We start from the raw sequence: 21,630 nt of genomic DNA, 5'->3' as shown, positions 1-21,630 counted from the left end.
AGCAAATATTGGAAAGGCAATGACAGTGATGACAGGGGCAACCTAGTACAGTCAGCAATAATTAATTATTTAACAATGGAATAACAATTGAATGTTTCTGTTCATAACAATGTGCCAGACTGTGTAGACTGTTTTCATTCAGTTGGTCCCATAAACTGGTTTCACGTAAAAGAAAAAAATGAATAATTCAACTGATACGTAAAACTACAATTGAATGAGTCAACTGTTTTCCAACAACTGACTGTGTAGAAAGTACATAACTGTGTTCTGAATTGTGGATGTCATTTTGCTCCCATGGAAACTCATATCGTACACTTCTATTGAGTAAGGACGGACACAGGTACCCATAACTTTACATCGGTAACCAGTTACTTGAAGTCATTGAAAATTTCAAATTTTTAAGCTCTTTGACCACAGCTGGTGTATATATGGTAACCTTGTTGACTTATAGTGATTTTGTAAGAGGAAACTTAATAATCTAATTTCTCAGCAGCACTTTCCAGGGCGCAGACTGCAGATTTCTTCTCAATTCTACAAACCTTTGATTTAGCCCACCTGAAGAATGAATATGTTGCCTATGGGTAAGCAGCACCATCAGTACAGAGCTCATTAGACTCTGTCCACCACTGTGGTGTGCAGTTGGCAACTGGAGCCTTCTGTACAGACCCCATAGACGTCGTCCTGATGGAAGTTGGTGTCCCGCCACTGAGGGTCAGATGCCAGAAACTTTCGGTAAAATAAGCAGTGACTGTCTGTCAGATGTCTACGCATCTCTGTTATGCGACTCAGTTTTACAGCTAATAGTTCACAATGTTTATGAATCACCCAAAAATATATTGGCTAGCTGGGATACTATAGGAGCATCTCTGCAAGGACCTCCAAATGTCAGATGCCTTTTCTCTTGGCCCCTCTGTGGTATATACCCAGTTTGATGACATGGAAGGGCCTCTTCTATGTCCCCTAAAGAAAATACCGTCCCTCACCATTCTTAGACGCCTATTTTGTTCCTTTCTCTGTGACTATCCCAATCGATGTACAGTTTACTTCTCCCTCTGCACTGGCCTGCATTTTTAAATTTTATGTGCATATTTTATCCGACTGTTCAAGGTGATCAGCTCTCGAGTCTGTAAAGTCTTCATTTTTTCACCCCCATTTTAGTTACATTGAAAACGATGAAGCTTCTTGGTGTATCTGTCAGTGATGTTGGTGTGGGACAGAAATAGAGGCTGGGTTTTAGCTCACTTTTAACCATCTGACTTGGGCACTGTCATGCAGATTTTCACCCACGATAACAAGGTTGCAGTCAATGGAGCTGATCATTCCCCTTTTCTTGTTTTACATCATTTTATGTGATTCCCAATGAGATAACGACAGATAACAAAGATGTTTAGTCCCTTCAGGCCCATAATCATCATTTGTCACAGGTTTATCTTATCTTATCAGAGGCAGGACCAAGTGTGAAACCAATTGTATCAACTACATAGGTGGGGAATTGACCTTACAAGAAGTTCTTAGATCCCTCAATCCTCCTGGCCTTAATCTGTGCCAGTGTTGTCTCGCACCTACCTCCATCCCTGTTTCTGTGCCCCATCCGTTAGCCCTGAAATGCTACTCACATCGTCCCCTCCACAGTCTTCCTGTTCCTCTGATCATCTATCCCTCTCAGCCCACTGATCATTGTGTGTCATCAGACACAATTTCCCCTACTTGAACAAGATCGAGCTCACCAGTACCTCATTCATATGCTGTGTACTTGTTCTCCCACCCAACCATCAGCTATTGTTCCTTGCAACCCTCTCTCCCCTTCCTCAATCCACCCAGTATAACCATTCGCCTCCTTTGAGCTGATGGTGACATCATACTGGGAAAAGCAAAACAGAGTCCGGGCAAATAGTTTTGTTCAATGAATTGAGGGAAATGTACATTTGTCTTTGGTATCATACACTAGGTGTACATTATTTTTATCTGCTCATTCTGACAATTTCATTCCACTTTCATTAATTTCATTGTAGCCACAGTAAGAAAGATAACTCAAGTCTCGAAGTGTTAAGACTATTTTGAATAGATACCACAGTAAAGTGATAATACACCAAATTTTTATGGCAAGTGAAAAGAAGTCCGATGAACTTATGAGAAAATTTGACACAATACTCAGTCAATCTTAACAAATTTGCCTTTCCTGTATTTGACCTGGTGTTGTGCTACTGTTGTCTTGTATGCAGGTATTCTTCCTCTAGCTTGAGTGCTGACCATTGTCACTGGTGTACGTTTCTTGTAAAACTAAGATATTGACAAGTGTGTGTGTGTGTGTGTGTGTGTGTGTGTGTGTGTGTGTGTGTGTGTACTGCTTGAAGAATTGTGATTGTCATAGTTGTGGGGTTGAAGCTATGGAGATGGAGCAACTTTGCTCTTCAGTGCCTTTAGACAAAACATGACTGTTAATCCATTATCATGTTCTAAGTCAACAATCTCCTCAGGGAGTACCTATACAGCATCTAACAATATGTGTATTTGTATATATGATAAGCCTTTTCAAATCTTCCATTATTAACATTGCACAAAATAGTGATTGGAACCTGACAAGACTGGGAATGACTCAAGAACCAGTAAAAACAGGCTGACCCTCTGAGAATGCCAAAGTGGGTTGCGAGAGTAAACAGGTGGATAACAACTAGATCATGACAACAGAGATGGCTTGGAAGAATAACAAGTCTAGTGAGTAAGCAAAGATGAAGCCTAAGACATACTGAATTCAGAAACAAGATGACAACATGTAGTGAGATCAGTGCAATAGCTCAGAGAAATCACAAGCGACTGTGGAGCTGCTGTGCTGCTGGCATTAAAGGGGGGCGGCCTCAGGCAGTGATAGGCTCATGGTGGTAACTCATGCACCTGCAGATGTAGCAGTACCATCTAGCAGTTTTCATAGAGTTCCATACAATCCAGTGAGCCTTCACACTTGCCAGCCCAAGATATGAAACCCCTTCTCTCTGAAATAGACATGTAGTGCTGGAAGTGCTCTGGATGATGCTTGGGTTCAAATGGCTCTGAGCACTATGGGACTTAACTTCTAAGGTCATCAGTCCCCTAGAACTTAGAACTACTTAAACCTAACTAACCTAAGGACATCACACACATCCATGCCCGAGGCAGGATTCGAACCTGCGACCGCAGCGGCCGTGCGGTTCCAGACTGCAGCGCCTTTAACCGCTTGGCCACCCCGGCCGGCGATGATGCTTGGGAAAGCTAACTGTTGGCATGGGTGGAGGCCCTGCACAGAAGCCCGCTGAGTGGGAGAAAGGAACTAGGATGCCTTGCAATGTGCTAGGGCGCAGCAGCAGAACCAGCGGCAATGTCGTCGATGATGGCAGAGACAGCGGAGACTGTACTGAGACCACAACTTCCATACTTGGCTTCAGTGGGAACTGCTGTTGCTTCCCTGGGGTGCAAGTTGTACATCTGCAGATGTATGTGTGACAAGGTTGTCACTTCCAGTCACATTGAGTGGACGGTGGTGGTGCAGTTGGTAGGAGCTGGCTGGTATGTTGGCACTCAGTTCCTCAAGAGTGTCAACTGTAGTAGAGTGCCATCCATGGATGGGAATCATTATGTATGGCATCGACAAGGATTTTGCCCCATACAAGTGTGCCCACGCAGCTGAGCCCAGCAGAAACTGCCTGGCTTGCTGTGACGAGTGTTCCATGAGCTGTGGGGCCAGGAGATGGAGGAGCGTACATGGCTGCTGCTTATGGAAGATCTCAGTCGTACCGTGGTGTAGGTACGGATGGTTCTGTAGGTGCCCAGAGACATTGTGATCTTAGCTAGCTAGGATGGTGGTAGTGCCCACGATTTTCAATTTTTGTTGATCTGTTGTTCAAACAGCTGCGTCCTATGCTCAGCGTCATGCTCAGCGTCATGCTCAGCGTCATGCTCAGCGTCATGCTCAGCGTCATGCTCAGCGTCATGCTCAGCGTCATGCTCAGCGTCATGCTCAGCTTCATGCTCAGTTTCACCACTGGAGGAAGGGGTGAAATAGTGAACTAAACGGATGCCTGATGCCATTGTAGGTGCAGAACAGTTTGAAAGCTGTTGCCATGAATTGTGACCCATTGTCATATACAGTAGTGTGGGCAAGCCCTTCGGCATGTTTTGAAAAATAAGAGGGTCACTCATGGAGCAGATAGTGTGTGATGCACTGCAAGATAAGGTTGTTGCATGTCTCTGCAGTGATGTGAGTAACTGTAAGGGGAAACCCATCAAAGTCGTTCCATGCTGATGTGAAAATGAGACTTCCTGTTGGTCAAATGGTGGGTCAGGTCCTGAGGGTAGACAAGAGAAAGTATCCGCATTTGCCTGTTGTGGTGTGGGCTTGTACTAGATGGTATAATTGTATGAGCTAATAAAAAGTGGTCAGTGCTGGAGCTGTGGGGCTGTTCACTCTGGAAGCCAAGAGATGGCCCAAAGAATTCTACCATCAGTTTGTGGTCTGTAGTGAGGGTAAACTTGATCAGGAATAGGTAAACATGGGACTTCTTAATGGCAATATAATCACCAAAGCTTCTTTTTTGAGTTGCTAGTAGTTCTTTTGACTGGGGTCACCATCTTTGATGCACAGACAATCAGTTTCTGAGTACCATAATCTTTCAGATACGGCAACACTGCAGCAGTGCCAAAGAAAGAAGCATCAGCAGCCAAAATTCACCTTTCTCAAAATAGTCTGCCGCTCTTGTAAGGTTTGGAAGCGGGACAAATACTCAATATCAGAAACATTGTGGTCAATGGACTGGATCCAATCTTTATTGAGCAAGTGTCTGAAATATTCCACTTCCTCTTGAAGATAACTGGCATTTGTGCATGTGGCACTTGAGTCCCACATACACAGTGTGGTAAAGTGGGTACAAAGATTCCACATGTGCCCCTGATGTGTAGTGCACATGATAATTAAGTCATTAAGAGATCGAGCTCCTGGACGGGAACTTTCTCTGAGATGAGCTGAACCTCATCAGTGATGGAGAATCCAAACAACGTGAAGGCACCCATGCCAAAAATGTTACCAGGAGTGTGACTATTGACAGCAAATAGTTATGAGCTGTCTGACCTTTCTGTATGCAGCGTGGATTGTGATTTGACTGCAGAGGGGAAGAGAACTATCACCATACATGACAAGTAGATGGGAGAGAGGAGTGAAGATAGGGGAACCCAGATGAGCACACGTTTGGAGTTTAACCAAAGAAACTACAGCTCCAGTGTCCGCTTGGAAACTGACATTCTGGTTCACAATTTTGATGCTCTTAAACAACTCAATAGCTGAAGTATAGCCTTGGGGAACAACTGCCTGAAGTTCGCACGCTGCCCTTGCTGTATACGTGGAGTGGGATCCAACTGCCCCAATGGTTTTCAACAGATCTTTCAAAGATGACCATCTTTTCCTCAACGGGCACAATGTACCCAGCGACCTCGACAGCCTGCACGTGGATGTGCTGAGAAGCAGTTAGGACATGGCAAGACACCACACTGCCTAGGCTGACAGGGTGTAACTGGCTGTTAAGAGGTTATGGACACATCCGAAAGAGGTGAATCATGCTGCCATCTTTGGGAAAATTATTTACTCTCGTAAGCCCCCCATGCTCGAGGCAATGGCTGAACTATTGCCACTTAGGGTTGGACCATGAGGTGTTCATTTGCTGCCTTTGTGATACCTTGGAAAGAGTCTGGGATTTTCAAAATATCGTGTCTGGAAGGCTTGTCCAGTTTGAGAGCTGCTGTTTAGACTTTTGGATTGGGAGCCAGATGGATCACTGGTCTTGGATCAAAGAATCTGCATATGAAATTTTGCAAGGTGGGTTCAAACAAGTGGAATTGCAGTGGTAACTCAATCCTTTCAAATCCGTCACTCACAAGTGGTATGACTGATTAGGTTGAACTCAAGACACAGTGCCCCCCAGGGGGCCCACAGTCTTTTTGTGGGTACGTGTGTGGTATGCACGGGACCCCGAGCTATTGCAGTCTCCTTTCCTTTCCTTTGAAGGCTGCATTACCATCCCTGTTCCTCTCCGTCCCTGTCCTTGCTCCTTTGACCCTGCCCCTCTTTTCCCTCTTAGTGGACCTCATGTCGACCTGGCTATCCTCCTGACTTTGTTTTGGTCTGTGCTATTGTTTAGTTTGCTGTTTCCATGTCCTTTACGGCGTTTTTGGTCCCCTTCGGGTTTGACCTCCATTTCCAAAATTTTCCGTTCTGTGAGAGCCATTTCGGGATGAACTCCCTCCGAGCTTCCGTGGTGCAGGTTCCTTTACCCCTCCCCTCCCTTTTCCCTTTGCAACCTGGCCCCCCTCCTGCTAGGTCACCAGCATGATAGCCAGTCCATGTGGTGGGGCTATTAAGTACCCACTTGGCTGAGCCCCCTGAAACCACAGGGATCACATTACTAGTACCTGAGCTGTTAATGCCTCGTGTATGCCCAGGAGTCGATGCTCATTGCTTTGGGGCACCAGAACTCCCGACAATGGCCGCCATGCCCGACGGCCCTTGTTGTGGCTGGGTGGCACCCACGGGACGAGCCCTTGATTGGACTGGGTGGTACTAGGGCGCATGCCTTGCACATGAAGTGACAACTGGCCATTCTGTGGCCATCTCCAAGAGTGGTAGCAGACATGACACTCCTTCTGATCCTTTGGCCTTCTCCTCCCTGGTCACCCCTGGGAGGAGGGTCAAGCTTGCCGGCTTGGGTTGAAACCTTTTCCTCGGTACCTGGTTTGTAGCACAACGGATGGCGGTAGTTTTGCCACGACCAAGGCTTTGTTTTTCTTGAAGACTATTGAAGATAAGTATGGTGAAGTTGAATCGACGAGTAAAATTCGGTCCTATGCTTTGCTCATCAAGACATCATCTGCTGCCCAATCTGATGCCCTGCATGCTTGTGACCATCTCAGTGACATCCCAGTCACACCCCACCAATCTTTGAACTCGGTACAGGGCATTATTTTCCACCGAGATCTTCTTCTGCAAACTGACGAGGAGCTCCATGCTAACCTCGAGCTGCGAGGGGTTTGTTTTATCCGCTGTGTGCAGCGAGGCCCTCCATACAATCGCATTGCTACAGGCGCCTTTAACCTGGCCTTCGAGGGGGATGTCCTCCCAGAGAAGGTCAAGGTAATGGTGTATAGGTGTGATGTAAAACCTTATATTCCACCACCAATTAGATGTTTTGAATGCGTAAAGTTTGGACACGTCTTCCCGCTGCACGCTGATCCCCTCTGTGGTGACTGTGGGCGCCCCCCTCACATGAGAAGAGTGGCTGTGCTCCCCCACCAATGTGTGTAAATTGTAATGGACAGAATTCTCCACGCTCGCCTACATGCCCTTTGTTTGTGAAAGAAAAGAGGATTCAAAAGTACAAAACCTTAGATCGGCTCATCTACACTGAGGTTCGTCAAAAATAAGACCGGCCCCATCCCGTGTCTATGACCTCTACTTTTGCTTAAATTACGTCCATTCCCACTCCTCTTCCCAGCCCCACCGCATTCACCCCATGCCTTCAGCCTCCTCCTCCCACCCCCCTCTCCCACTCCCCCTTCCACTCGGTACCCATACCCACCCCTTCGGGAGCTGCTCCCCCTCCCCCACCAGAGAAGTGTTCCCTCCTTCAGCGGCTGCCAGTACTGGAGCTCCCTCCCGGGACTCCTCTTCCCGGCAACCCCCTGAAAGGCGATCTACTGCTCCACATCGGCAGCGTGATCCACGGCTAGTGGGCGTCAAGTTTGCATGGTGTAATTCTGTGCCCGCCCTTGCTGAAGTCTGCCCTTCTCTTCCTTCCCAAGAGAAGAAGCAGAAACGCAGGAAGAAGGGCAAGGCCCCTCTGGTACCCCCAGAGGTGCGGCCTTCCCCTCCTACAGTCAATGAACCAACAGTGTCTGAACCCACCTATATGGATATTACTCCTTATCAGTGACGGATAGCAACTCAGTGGCGTGACCGACTATGGTCCAATCGCTTCTACTTTGGACTCTGGCTTGAGAATCCTCCAGTGGAATTGTAATGGATATTTGCGTCACCTTCCAGAGTTGCAGCCCCTTCTTTCCTTCTACTCTGCTGCTCGTATTGCGCTCCAGGAGACCCATTTTGCCAATTCTTACTCACCCTTCATGGGTTCCACACTTTCTGTCTGAACTGAATTGGCCCCTTGCAGGATTCTGGTGGTGTTTGCACCTTGGTCTGCAAGGACACTGTTAGAAAACGGGTTCCCCTCGATACCACCCCTGAAGCCATTGCTGTCAGGGTCCGTCTGGCCACTCCAGTTGCAATCTGTACTCTCTACCTCCCACCTGACAGGCAGCCCACATCCCATGCCCTCTCCACCCTTCTTCAACAACTCCCTTCTCCATTCCTGTTATTAGGGGACTTTATTGCCCACAACCCACTTTGGGGTAGTCATATGACTACTGCCCTGGGCAGGACAGTTGAAGCTGTTCTGGCAGGGCTTGACCTCTGTTTACTAAACACAGGCGCTCCCACACACTTTAGTGTGGTGCACGGCACTTTCTCAACCATTGACCTCTCCAACTACAGTCCCGGCCTTCTTCCCTCCATTCAGTGGGGTGTCCACGATGGCTTATGTGACAGCGACCATTACCCGATTGTTTTGACCTTCCTTCAGTGTCTCTCGCTCAGTTACCCTCCCAGATGGACTATATCTAAGGCTGATTGGGGTGCCTTCTCCTCTGCTCCCATCCCCCCTGTATTGCAACAAAACTGTGTTGATGACTCTACTCAGACTTTGACTCTCTCCATCCTTTGAGCAGCTGTTTCAACAATCCCTTCTTCAGATTCCCCACCCGCCGGAAGATGGTCCTTTGGTGGACTTTGGAAATTGCTGCAGCCATAAAAGACCACCGCTGTGCTCTTCAACATGTCAAGCAGCACCCTTCTACTGCTCTTCTTGTGGTCTTTAAACGACTCCGTGCCCGGGCCCGCTACCTAATCAAATTTCAGAAACGGATTTTCTGGGAGCAATATGTAGCTGCCATAGGACCCCACACCCCCTCTTCACAAGTCTGGGCTAAACTCCGGCGAATTTTTGGTCACCGTCCTCCCACCAGGGTTGCAGGAATTTCTATGCATAGTGTTGTCCTTACCAATCCATACTTTGTGGCAGAAAATTTCGCTCAACACTTTGCTCAAGCTTCGGCGTCGGCTCAGTATTTGCCCACATTCCTCCTCCTGAAAGAGCATTCAGAACGACTGCCTTTGTATTTTGTTTCTCGCTGCTCAGAACCATTTAATGCCCCATTCAGTGAGTGGGAATTTGCCAGCGCCTTTGCCCTTTGTCCTGTCACGGCTCCTGGACTGGATCGGATACATAATCAAATGCTCCAACACTTATAGGTGGCTGGCCACTGACGTATACTGACCCTCTTCAACTGTCTGTGGGGTGAGGGAGTATTTCCTACCCAGTGGCAGGAAAGCATTGGTGTTCCAGTGTTGCAGCTAGGGAAGCCGCCTCTTCTGTTGGATAGCTACCGTCCAATTAGCCTTACTAACATTCTCTGTAAGCTTCTTGAACACATGGTGAGTCAGCAGCTGTTTTGGATCTTTGATCCCGCAACCTTTTGTCATTGACTCAAAGTGGCCGTTCTGCGGTGGATAACTTGGTCCACCTGGAATCTGGTACCCGGTCAGCTTTTGCCCATCAGCAACACCTCATTGCAGTCTTCTTTGATTTGCATAAAGTTTAAGACACCACCTGGCGCCACAACATCCTCACCACCCTTCACAAATGAGGCCTCCGTGGCGTTCTGCCCGTTTTTATCTGCAACTTCCTTCCTTGTCGCTCTTTTCGGGTCCAAGTTGGTTCCTCCTACAGCTCTCCCCATCGGCAAGAAAATGGGGTTCCACAAGGTTCTGTGCTGAGTGTCTCTCTTTCTCATAACCATTAATGGTCTGGTGTCAGCTGTTGGGCTGACAGTGTCTTCCTCTTTGTATACTGACGATTTTTGTATCTACCTCATCTCCTCCGTAATGGGGGGCTGCAGAATGCCGTCAACAGGTGGCAATCTGTCGGGCACACTCATGCGCTCTTTCCCATAGCTTTCAGTTTTCGGCGGCCAAGACTTCTCGTGCATTTCTGCCATCGCCATACAGTCCATCCCCATTCGAAACTGTTCCTCGATGGCCAGCCCCTCGAGGTGGTGGACACTCACTGCTTCTTGGGTCTGGTCTTCGATGCCCGGTTGACATGGCTCCCTCACCTTCACCAGTTGAAGAGGACCTGCTGGTCACATCTCAATGTTCTTAGGTGTCTGTGCAATACCACCTGGGGTGCAGACCACTCTGTTCTCCTGCAATTGTGTCAAGCGTTGGTCCAGTCTCGTTTAAACTATGGAAGTCCTGTCTATGGTTCTGCGTCGCCTTCGACACTGCAGATACTAGACCCCATCCACCACTGTGAAGTCCGACTTGCAACAGGTGCTTTCCGGATTAGCTTCGTACTTAGCCTTCGCGCAGAGGCGGGGATTCCACCACTGCGAGTTTTGTGCCAGCAACAGCTGATATCTTATGCGCTCCGCATTCGCTGCACCCCATAGCACCCTAATTATGGTCTCCTTTATTCAGACACGGAAATCACCCTGCTGCAGCGGCGACCATGATGTGGGCTTACCATGGCTGTCTGCATTCAGTTGCTCTTTTCTGAGCTCCAGCATATTGCCTTTACCACCTGTCTTCTCCGCTCATGCATGTACCCCTCCGTGGTGCGTCTCTTGGCCACAACTCTGTCTTGATCTCTCAATCGATTCAAAGAATTCTGTCCCTCCAATGGCTCTTCGCCACCAGTTCTCCTGTCTTCTCAGTTCTTTCCAGCATTCAGAAGTGATCTATACTGATGGCTCCATGGTTGCTGGCCGCACTGGATTTTTCTTACACCTATGCGCGACGCATGGAACTTCATTCCTTGCCAGATGGCTGTAGTGTTTTTACAGTAGAATTGGAAGCTATTTGCGCGCACTGGACCATATCCGCTCCTGCTCAGGACAATCCTTCACTATCTGTATTGATTCGTTGAGCGGTTTGCCCACTTTCGGCCAGTGCTTCCTTCGCACCCATCTAATGACCATTGTAGTTGTGCGCCACAAAAAAAAAAAAAAAAACCCTCACACCCATTGGTCATCGCTATCCAGGACTCCCTTTCTCTCCTCCCTCAACGTGGATGCTCGGTGGTTTTCATTTGGATCCTAGGCCATGTTGGGATTCCTGGCAATGAACTTGCTGATCGACTGGTTAAATTAGCTACTACCAGGCCATCTCTTGCTATTGGTATTCCGGAAATAGACCTTTGCTCATCATTACTTCGTCAGGTTTTGGGCCTTTGGAATGAAGAATGGATCACTCTTTCTTCGCCGAACAAGCTCAGGGCAATTAAGGATTCTAAAACTCCATGGTGGTCCTCCTTACCGGCCTCTCGTAAGGCCTCTGTCGTCCTCTGCTGGCTCCACATCGGCCATACCTTTTTGACTCACGGTTATCTCCTCCATCGTGAAGACCCCCCCCCCCCCTCTCTGTTGTGGATTGATGTTGACTGTGGCTCACATCTTATTGGACTGTCCAAATTAGCCACCCTACGACGGGCTTTTAGCTTCCCAGACTCGCTACCCCTGGTGTTGGCTGACAATGCCTCAGCGGGGGATCTCGTTTTACGTTTTATTCATGATGGGGTTTTTTATCAATTTATTTAAGGGAGAGACATTCCACCTTATCAGTGGGTGGAGGGGATGGCAAGCCCTCTTGCTTCCCCCTTCACCCCAACTGAATTGGCTGCAACTGGGCTTGGTGGTTCTCCCCAGCCCTCTGCCTTCCCACTCCTTTCGTTACGGGGTCTGTTATGTCTTGAGCATTTCTCTTGTCTCCTGTGCTGCTTACTTCCCACCCCTGTCATTAGTCACTTTCTTTACCTCACATCTTCTTCCACCCTTTTCCTTCCTTCCCTTAGTTTCTCATTTTATTGACATTGTAGTTGTCTCTCCTATTGTGGGATTTTATTGGTTTTAGTTAATTTAAGGTCGGAGGGACTGATGACCGCGTAGTTTGGTTCCTTCTACAACCAACCAACCAATCAAGACACAGTGTGACCACATGGATTCATTGCGGATAATTGTGAAAGTAAGGAACACATCTCCTTGAAAGTGATTGTGACGGATTCAAGAGTGGAGCCAACATCTTTAGTGAGAAAATCTCCTGGGAAGTACATGAAAGGAAGAATGACCATTGGAGTCATTATCAGAAAACAAAAAAAATTGGCAAAATGCTGTTTCAGCTGCTGCAGATACGTGTCTGTCGTATTTGGCATTGTTAAAGGGTGGAAACGTGGGTGGATAGATCTCTGCTGAGGAACAACCACAGATTGTGTGAGTTGGGTACTTTGAACCCGTAATTGATCCTTCAAAAGCTGAATGTCCTGATGGAGCAATTAAGCATGTTGCTGCAGTTGTTGGCGGTATTGTTGTTGTTGAAACTGTTCTTGGAACTGCTGTTGAAATTGCTGCTGCAGGAGCAGTTGCTGTTCCACGAGTTGCAGAAGTCTGGCATCCATGGGTTCTGCTAAGCTTTTGTCTCATCACCAGTAATAATTATCAGAATCTGACAAGACCAGGAATGACTCAAGAACCATTAGAAACTGGCTGATGGCAGTACAATGAATTGCCAGAGAGTAAACAGGTGGACAACAACTAGGGAAAGACAAACAATGGAGAAGGCATGGCAGAATAAAAGGTCTAGCAAGTAAACCGAGATTGAAAGCCTATGAAATAGTGAATTCTAAACAAAAACAATGGTGTATAATGAGATCAAACAGTAACATAAAGAAATCATGACTGACAGTGGAGCTGCTGCACTTATCGCCTTAAAGAGCAGCCATGGTTACTGATAGGCCGGAGGAGTGGCAAGTCCTTGCGGCAGCACTTTGCAGCAGTGACAGCAGCTTTTATAGATGTGGCAGCACCGTCCAGCAGCTGTCACAGAGTTCCATACCTTCTGGCAAGTCTTCAAACTTGCTGAGCCGGGATACCAGACACGTTAGTATGGCTTTTACTTTATCTGCTGTACACAAAAAAATAAAATAAAATGAATGAATGTTTCTTATGTACCAAGTATCAGTATCTACATTGGCCAGCTGAGAGATTACTATTGAAAAAAAAGGCTTTTTATTTTTGTTAATTTATTTATAAACTTTTATTTGGAGGTCAATAACTTGACTGTAAATGGTTATTATGCTAATATGTTAAATACTGATTCTAAAGATTTTTTTTTCTTCCACTTGTAATACCATATAATGTTTCTGCAGTCTACAAATCGCCTGCGTTTTATTTTTTGTTTCACTCAATAATTATTAGTGGTTATAGGCTTTTTGAAACCACGATTCCGTGGTTTTATGTTCCTATTTTATTTTTAGTTTTACGAGGAATAATGTTAGATTAACTTACTTGGGTTGTTTGTTGCAGGCGTGCTGCTGGAAATGGATTTACTAAAGTTCTAAAACTAAACGAGAAGATAAAAAATCTCAATGAAAGATTATTAGATTTGAACTACACAGTTATGTTGTCAGCCAGGGAGATTGTGAGAATGAAAGAGGTGTTGTGTCTTTTGGCTAATGATCCTAAAGTGATAAACTTGCTCCAGTTAGATTCTAATTTTACAGATGCATCCAGTGATACAGATAATATGTAAGGTTGGTTTGTGGTAATATCTTGTTTCCTGTGACCAACGATTCTGATTTTTATGATTGTCAAGAAAATAAACAGGTACATTCAGCATCTTTTCACTTGTAATCGAACTCTGGCAGATTAGTTAAGATATTGTCATGTTCTCTTAGTTATGGTAGTATTCTAATCAACCTGCTATAGCTTTTATGTCAGTACTTGAGAATACACTCAAGGGGTACCTGCATGGAATGTATCTGTAAATGACTTAATATACATAGTGAAATCTCTTCAAGGGTTAAATTGTTAACTGTGCACAGTACCATGGCTTTAATTTCATCTGGTGTATGATGGAAACATTACCTAGCTTTTGTTGTTTTGTTGTGATTCTCCTGTTGGAAGGGGATTTACTGAAAAATTCTCAGTGACATATTATTAGATTTATACTACAGATTTGTGTTGTCACTCAAGGATATTAACAGTGCAAAAGAAGCGTGTTTTTGTGACAAATGATCGTGAAGTGATGAAAATACTTAAGTTCAGTAATTATTGTACAAATGCATCTAGTTGTATGGATATTATGTAAGATTTGTTTGTGGTAATACATTGTTTTCTATGACTGACAGCTAGGCTGGCACATTGTACTCCTTTATAGATACAACAGCAATATCTGGAACCTTCCAGAGAGTACCAGAGTGATGCATTTTATTTGCAGTGAAAAGGCATATAAACTGAGAAGATTTAATTGAATGTTATACTTTCATTGTCCTCAGTTATTAGCAGGTAAATGTTAAACTGTTTCTTGTTCTTGTGTGTTAGGACAAACTTGACTCAAGAACTTGATAAATGATGATTTTGTTCTGTTGAGAAGTCACTAAGATAAGGAATAGTAAGAGTATGCAGGTTACAAGTGTACAGTGAGTAATCTCATGCAGTTGGCAACACTACTGATGGTGTTGGTAGTGATATTTTATTGTACGCACAACAGCATTTGGAGAATCCATATTGCCATCAGTCTGCTCAACTACTTTAGAATTCACAGGATAAAATACATTTTTGTTGTTTTACTTATGTTTTGGAACTTAATACTTATGGTTTTTTGAGTGACTTGCGAGATAAATTTTTGCTCATATCGCTGTACAGTACAGTTTGTTACAAAACGACACTAGTCAGAGCTCTTTGAGTGGTGTTGGCATCTCACAATAATTCTCTAAAATGCTACATGCTTGGCCAAGAGTATATAGCAGCAGAAAAAAAAATCAGTGAATAAGTAATGATTTATTTAAACCTGATGGAATAGTTAGTTAACTTTTTTCTTTGTAAATGACTGATAGCTGGAGTTTCATTTAGTGGCCAGACTGCTGCAAACTCTAATGAAGCTGCTGACCAAAGGGACTGGAAATGGTAAATCCGTAGACATGTCACATACAATAGTCCTAAAAATAACAGTTTGTATGCTAGACTTATTGTAGGTATTCATACAATTCTTCCACTTTCTCAAAGAAGGTAAAGGAAGGGGAGAGGTTTAAAAGAGCAGACCCACACAAAAATTACTTGGAAGAAAAGGAAAAAAAGAGCCACAGGAAGTAAAATTGAAAAGAATGGCTGAAAGAAATCCAAAGAAAACTGTAAAAATAATCACTAAAAGTATTAGGGAGGAAAAAGAAACCAAATGTAAATAAGATTTTACAACTGAAAAATGAGAATCACAGACTTTCTAAATGTTCATCCGAAATCAGGACCGGATGGTATGCAGTTTATGCAAGGACTGTTGACAAGACGAATGCTCTGCCTTTGAAGGCAGTGGGCCTTAGTAACTAATGCTTGCGTATCCTTTAACTACATAGGTCATATTGACAAAGATATCACAAAAATCCACTAGGTGTGTGCTCCTGCCTTCCCCCTCCTCCCTTCCCAACACATGTACAGGATGTCCCATTTATCTTGTCCACCCTAAATAACTGTTTGAGCAGATGCAAATTACAAAATGTTTCAAGCAAATGTTCTTTAGCCGTCAGAGGGACGTCATTCAGCATGATTGCCTTCGTTGTAGCTTTGTTTTTTCTTTTTACAAAGATATGAACACCAGTAAGACTTTTTTAAATGATACCCTGTATTTTTTATTTGGTAATTCATTTCCTCTCCTAAAGACCTATACAAAAATGTATCGCAGTGTACCATTCACTGAAACACAACGTTATTAATTACATAACACAACATTGATGTTGATGCTCGCAGCCCTTAGTGCAGGTATTCAGGATAATGGAACACACTTCATGTGCTGACATTGACAGAGGACAGTGTAAACATAAAGAGAATGCACACCGTCAACCATCGTCAGTTGAAGAATTGTGAGAGTAGAATTACGCAAACGAAGAAAAGGTAGAAATGCTACTCACCTATGGGCAATGTAAGTTATCAGAACAGTAATTGCAATAATCATCTTGTGGTGCAGTTATTCTTGTTGTCTCCGTGGTTGCTAAGAAAATGGGATGAGAAGTTCCACCTTATGCAAGACACCTTTTTTTTTCTTTTTGTTTTACCAATACATGTTTCAGCACTTTTGTGCTATCGTCAGTGGGTTCTATTTTTTATTTTTAACTGTAAATTTATTGTTAACATATTAACATTTGTATTGTTTACAACATTATGTAAAAGTTGCATTTATAACTTAATTGGTGAAAAGTGGGTGTAAGCATAAGTAACATACCTTACATGATGTTATTGTCCATTTATTTTGGTAGCTGTTCTGCTACACAATATACAACTTGTCATCTGCAAACAGCAAAACGTAATTTATTTTCTGTTTGTTATGCATTTACGAACGGAAATAAGACTGTATCACGTTTCCTTTCTGTAACTTACAGTTCTGAAGTTGTGGTGCATTCTCCTGTGTTGTTGGCGAAGTAAATAGGCTTACTTCTTTGCCTGTGTTCGCATGACAATGCACTTTTTCCGATTACTCAAAACATAGGTGGAGTTTTCGCTGCCATTACGTGTTGTTGTGGCTGTGTGTCGTTCATTTGTTTTGTAGCGTGTTCTGCTGGGTGAGGCGCGTGAGTTTGGATTGTATTTGGTGTTAGTGGTGTGGGTTTACGTGTGTGTTGAGTACTGGGGCAGAGAGAGAGAGAGAGAGAGAGAGAGAGAGAGAGAGAGAGAGAGATTTTTTTTTTTTACAGAAAAAAATCAACACAAGAAAATGCCATCATCACAAAAACTGACAAAGGTAATTCAATAGTAGTCATAAACAAACAGGAATATATTCACAAAACATTAGAATTCATCCAAAGCAGCAACATCACAGAATTAATAAGTGACCCAACAAACCGATACCAAAGTAAGTTACAGAAAACCCTGAGAAACATAGAAACAATTTTCACTGAAAGACAGATTGAAAAAATTATACAGAAAAATCCCAAGGCCCCACCCTAAATTCATTGCCTGAAGTTCACAAACCCGGAATACCCATACGTTCATTAATAAACTTCACCAAAGCAGCAACATACCACTTAGCCACACACACACACACACACACACACACACACACACACACACACACACACTGCTACAGACAATATACAAATACACTGACAACAGAAGTCTAAAGAACTCAAGTGACTAATAGAAAAAATAAGAAATTAAAACATACCAAACACAGCAACATTGGTTTCATTTGATATAATTTCAATGTACACACACATCCCAACAGAAGAAACCATCAACATCATAGAAAGAAAGCTCCAACTGCAAGGAAACATACCTACAACAAACATACAAGAAATATTAGCCATACTCACTCATCACAGAACAAAACTGCTTCACATTCAACAACAGATTTTACTCTCAACAAGATGGACTACCCATGGGATCCCCAATCAGTGGCCTCCTAGCTGACATTTTCCTCAATCAGATTGAAAAACAAATCTTTGACAAAATAGTAATACCAAAACAGTACAAAATAATACATTGGTACAGATACGTAGATGACACAATATGCTTAATAGATGAACCACTGTCTCGCATAAAAGAACTTCATGATAACATAAACTCCATCCACCCACAAATACAATTCACCATTGAAACACAAACAGATGAAAAACTGAATTTCTTAGATCTCACTATACACAAGAGAAACAACAAACATGAATTCACAATCTACAGAAAACCCACAATCACCAGCACCATTATTCATAACCAGTCCAATCACCCCATAATTCACAAAGAAGCCAGCTTCAGATATTTACTTCACAGGCTGAACAAAATACCCATGAACAAGCATGACTACACACAAGAACTTAACACGATAAAACAAATTGCACAGGAGAATGGATATGACGCAAAGAGAGTAGACAAAATAAATCACAAAATACAAAAACAAACAGCTCATAACCATGAAACACACACACATACAAACACAACTCATCACACAACAAATCAGCAGACAGTAAGCAACAAATGGCACATAATGACTTACAGCAACAAAGTCACACACAGGGTAGGTAATATACTAAAGAAACAAGGACTCAACATAGCATACAGAACCAGCAACACAAAACTGAGCAGACTAGAAGGAAATACCACCAACACTGACACATACAATGTGGGCCAAACATGTAGGACCTTCAGAACCAGATACAATGAACACATCAGAGCACTGAAAAGCAATAGCACACACTCAACATTTGCGGACCACCTGGTAGCACACCACCACCCCACAAACATTGAAACTGACGTGTCACATCCTAAAAACTAGCAGCAGCCTGTACCAAAAATTAACTATAGAAGAAAGCTACCACATCCAAAAATCAATAGCCCAAGGAAAGAAAGTACTCAATGAATACACATCACTATGCAACAAAACCATCTTCGCCACAATAGAAGAACTATACAAGTAACACCTACCCCACAAAAAAAACTCTCTCTCTCTCTCTCTCTCTCTCTCTCTCTCTCTCTCTCTCTCTCTCTCTCTGCCCCAGTACTCAACACACACATCACACACATGTAAACCCACACCACTAACGCCAAATACAATTCAAACTCGCGCGCCTCACCCAGCAGAACACGCTACGAAACAAATGAACGCCACACAGCCACAACAACACGTAATGGCAGCGAAAACTCCTCCTATGTTTTGAGTAATCGGAAAAAGTGCATTGTCATGCGAACACAGGCAAAGAAGTAAGCCTATTTACTTCGCCAACAACACAGGAGAACACATCACAACTTCAAAACTGTAAGTTACAGAAAGAAAACGTGAGACAGTCCTATTTCCGTTCGTAAATGCATAACAAACAGAAAATAAATTACGTTTTGCTGTTTGCAGATGACAAGTTGTATATTGTGTAGCAGAACAGCTACCAAAATAATGGACAATAACATCATGTAAGGTATGTTACTTACGCTTACACCTACTTTTTGTCAATTAAGTTATAAATGCAACTTTTACATAATGTTGTAAACAACACAAATGTTAATATGTTAACAACAAATTTACAGTTAATAATAAAAAAAAAACCATTGACGATAGCACAAAAGTGCTGAAACATGTATGGGTGAAACAAAAGAAAAAGGTGTCTTGCATTAGGCGGAACTTCTCATCCCAGTAATTGCAATACTGTTTCCTTATGTACAGGTACATTTAGTACAGTAGTTTAGTCCTTTTAAATATTGTTGTGTAGAGTAGGCATACAGTAAATGCTATCCTTCCTACAAACTGCAACGATATAACGTTTTTTTTGTTGTTGTTGAAGGTAGGCGAAATGCTACACAGGCAGCGGAACTGTACAGAGAGCAATATCCTGACAAGAACCTACCTTCCCGACGGGAAATTTTCCCGTCTCGTTGCGACGCTTCAGGAAACTGGAAGTTTCAACCCACAACAACGCAATCGTCGTAGCACTCGCACAGACGAAGCCGCTGGAGTTACTATTCTCGCTTCTGTTGCTATGAATCCACATGTGAGCACACAACAGCTTGAAACACGAGATAGGCATTCCTTAAACCAGTGTACATCGTTTTCTTACACGTCACTGGTTCCATCCTTGCCATGTACATCTACATCAAGAATTACATGGGAATGATTTCCAGAATCGTGTACAGTTCTGTCAGCAAATCCTCACCAACCCGAACTTTTCCAATGTTCTGTTTACCAATGAATGTTCCTTCTCAAACAAAGGACAGGTAAGTACAAGAAACATACATTATTGGTCCAGCGACAACCCACGATGGATTAGACAGGTGGAACATCAGCATCAATGGAAAGTTAACGTCTGGTGTGGGATGCTTGGTACTACAGTTATTGGCCCTTATTTCATCAATGGTATCTAAACAGCACAGTGTATGCCAACTTCCTCAGACAAATTCTTCTTCCTCTTCTGGATGAAGTGCCGCTAAGAACCAGAGTGCTTATGTGGTATCAACACGATGGATGTCCAGCGCATAATGCCTTGCTTTCACTTTGTGTTCTGAACCGAAGGTATCGTGCTAGATGGGTTTGGTCGAGGAGGAACAGTTACTTGATCTGCTGGGTCTCCTGGTTTAAATCCTCTGGACTTTTTTCTTTGGGGATGCATTAAAGATGTTGTCTATCATGATATTCCAACAACTCCGGAGGACATGCAGGAACATATCATGCTTACTTGTAATTCTCTTCAGCAGGCAACACTGGAAGCACTAAATAATTCTTTCATTCAACAAGTGCACCAGTGTATCGGTGGCCAGGGTCACCACTTTGAGCACCTTTGATTGTCCTACTCATGGGCAATGGTACAAGAGAGTCAGTCAATTTTGTATTATGTTTTTGCTTGGTTTTCATTTGTTTTCTGAAAACTCCAGCAAGTGGACGAGTTCGTGATCCCGGGCTCAAAGTCAATGTTGTGTTATTTAATTAATAACGTTGTGTTTCAGTTAATGGGCACTGTGATACATTTTTGAATAGGTCTTAAGGAGAGGGAATGAATTACCAAATAAAAAATACAGGGTGCCATTTAAAAAAGTCATACCGCTGTTCATATCTTTGTAAAAAACACAAAGCAACAACGAAGGAAATCCTGCTGACTGATGCCCCTGAAGGCTAAAGAACATTTGCTTGAAATATTTTGTAATTTGCATCTGGACAGTTATTTAGGGTGGTTAAGATAAATGGGACACCCTGTATAGTTATAGTGGGAAAACCGAGTACAGTATAGATATACGTAATATAAAAATTTAATGATCCCCCCCCCCTCCTCCCTCGCCCCATCAAGTTCAATTGATCCACTAATTATAACTGAGAATTGCGTGAGGTTTAAAGTGGATTACTGTCCTAGTTTCTAGCAAAAGTATTATGGAAATGGTTGCAGAATTCAAATGTGAGCAGCCAAATGCCCTACATTTGGTTAAAGTAATGTAAAAGCTAAAACCGACTCATTTATAGAAGACTGGTAAAAATCATCCCTAAAAGCCTGGATTTATATGCAATATCAACACACAAAAATGTACATATTTGTCTTGTAAATGAGTATAGTATGTAAAAAAAAAATTTGCAGTATTACAAAAATTTAGCATAAAATAGTAATTTCAACAGAAATCAACTTGTGATTTACACCACAGTCAACTATATTATCCAGGGTTGACACACACACACACACACACACACACACACACACACACACACACACACACACGAGAAAATCTTGTTTTTGTATCAGTATATGAAATGGTTTGTTTACTGAGGTGTTACGCATCATCGTTGGGTGGGTGCTGCTTCAGGGAAGCATTCCTACTGCTTCTCCCCTTCCTAAAACTCCTCTCATCTCCCAGTCGGCACTGCCACCACTTCTTGCTGCTAGCCTAGCAGCTACCAGCGAGAGGCAGGGAGGCGTGAGGTGTGGTTTGTTAGGACCTCATTCTCAGAGATTGTTGATGCAGCAGTCGGAGATGGTGATAATGTGTGTTTGAGTTGTG

At 43.5% G+C, this 21,630-nt stretch overlaps 1 protein-coding gene across 1 annotated transcript in view; it reads left to right on the top strand.

Annotated features, from left to right (window-relative positions):
• Window positions 1–14,311, top strand: part of LOC124795370 — a 64,187-nt gene extending 49,876 nt beyond the window's left edge. Inside the window, exon 3 of the mRNA XM_047259376.1 lies at window positions 13,489–14,311. Coding sequence (XP_047115332.1) covers window positions 13,489–13,714 — 226 coding nt within the window. The 3' untranslated portion in view covers window positions 13,715–14,311. The remainder of the gene's footprint in view (window positions 1–13,488) is intronic.
• Window positions 14,312–21,630: the final 7,319 nt, after the last annotated feature.

This window comes from Schistocerca piceifrons, chromosome 4 (assembly GCF_021461385.2).
Source record: "Schistocerca piceifrons isolate TAMUIC-IGC-003096 chromosome 4, iqSchPice1.1, whole genome shotgun sequence".
In the NCBI taxonomy this organism is placed as follows: Eukaryota; Metazoa; Arthropoda; class Insecta; order Orthoptera; family Acrididae; genus Schistocerca; species Schistocerca piceifrons.
Note: the sequence above shows the minus strand (reverse complement) of the source record. Positions and strands in the feature narration are given on the sequence as shown.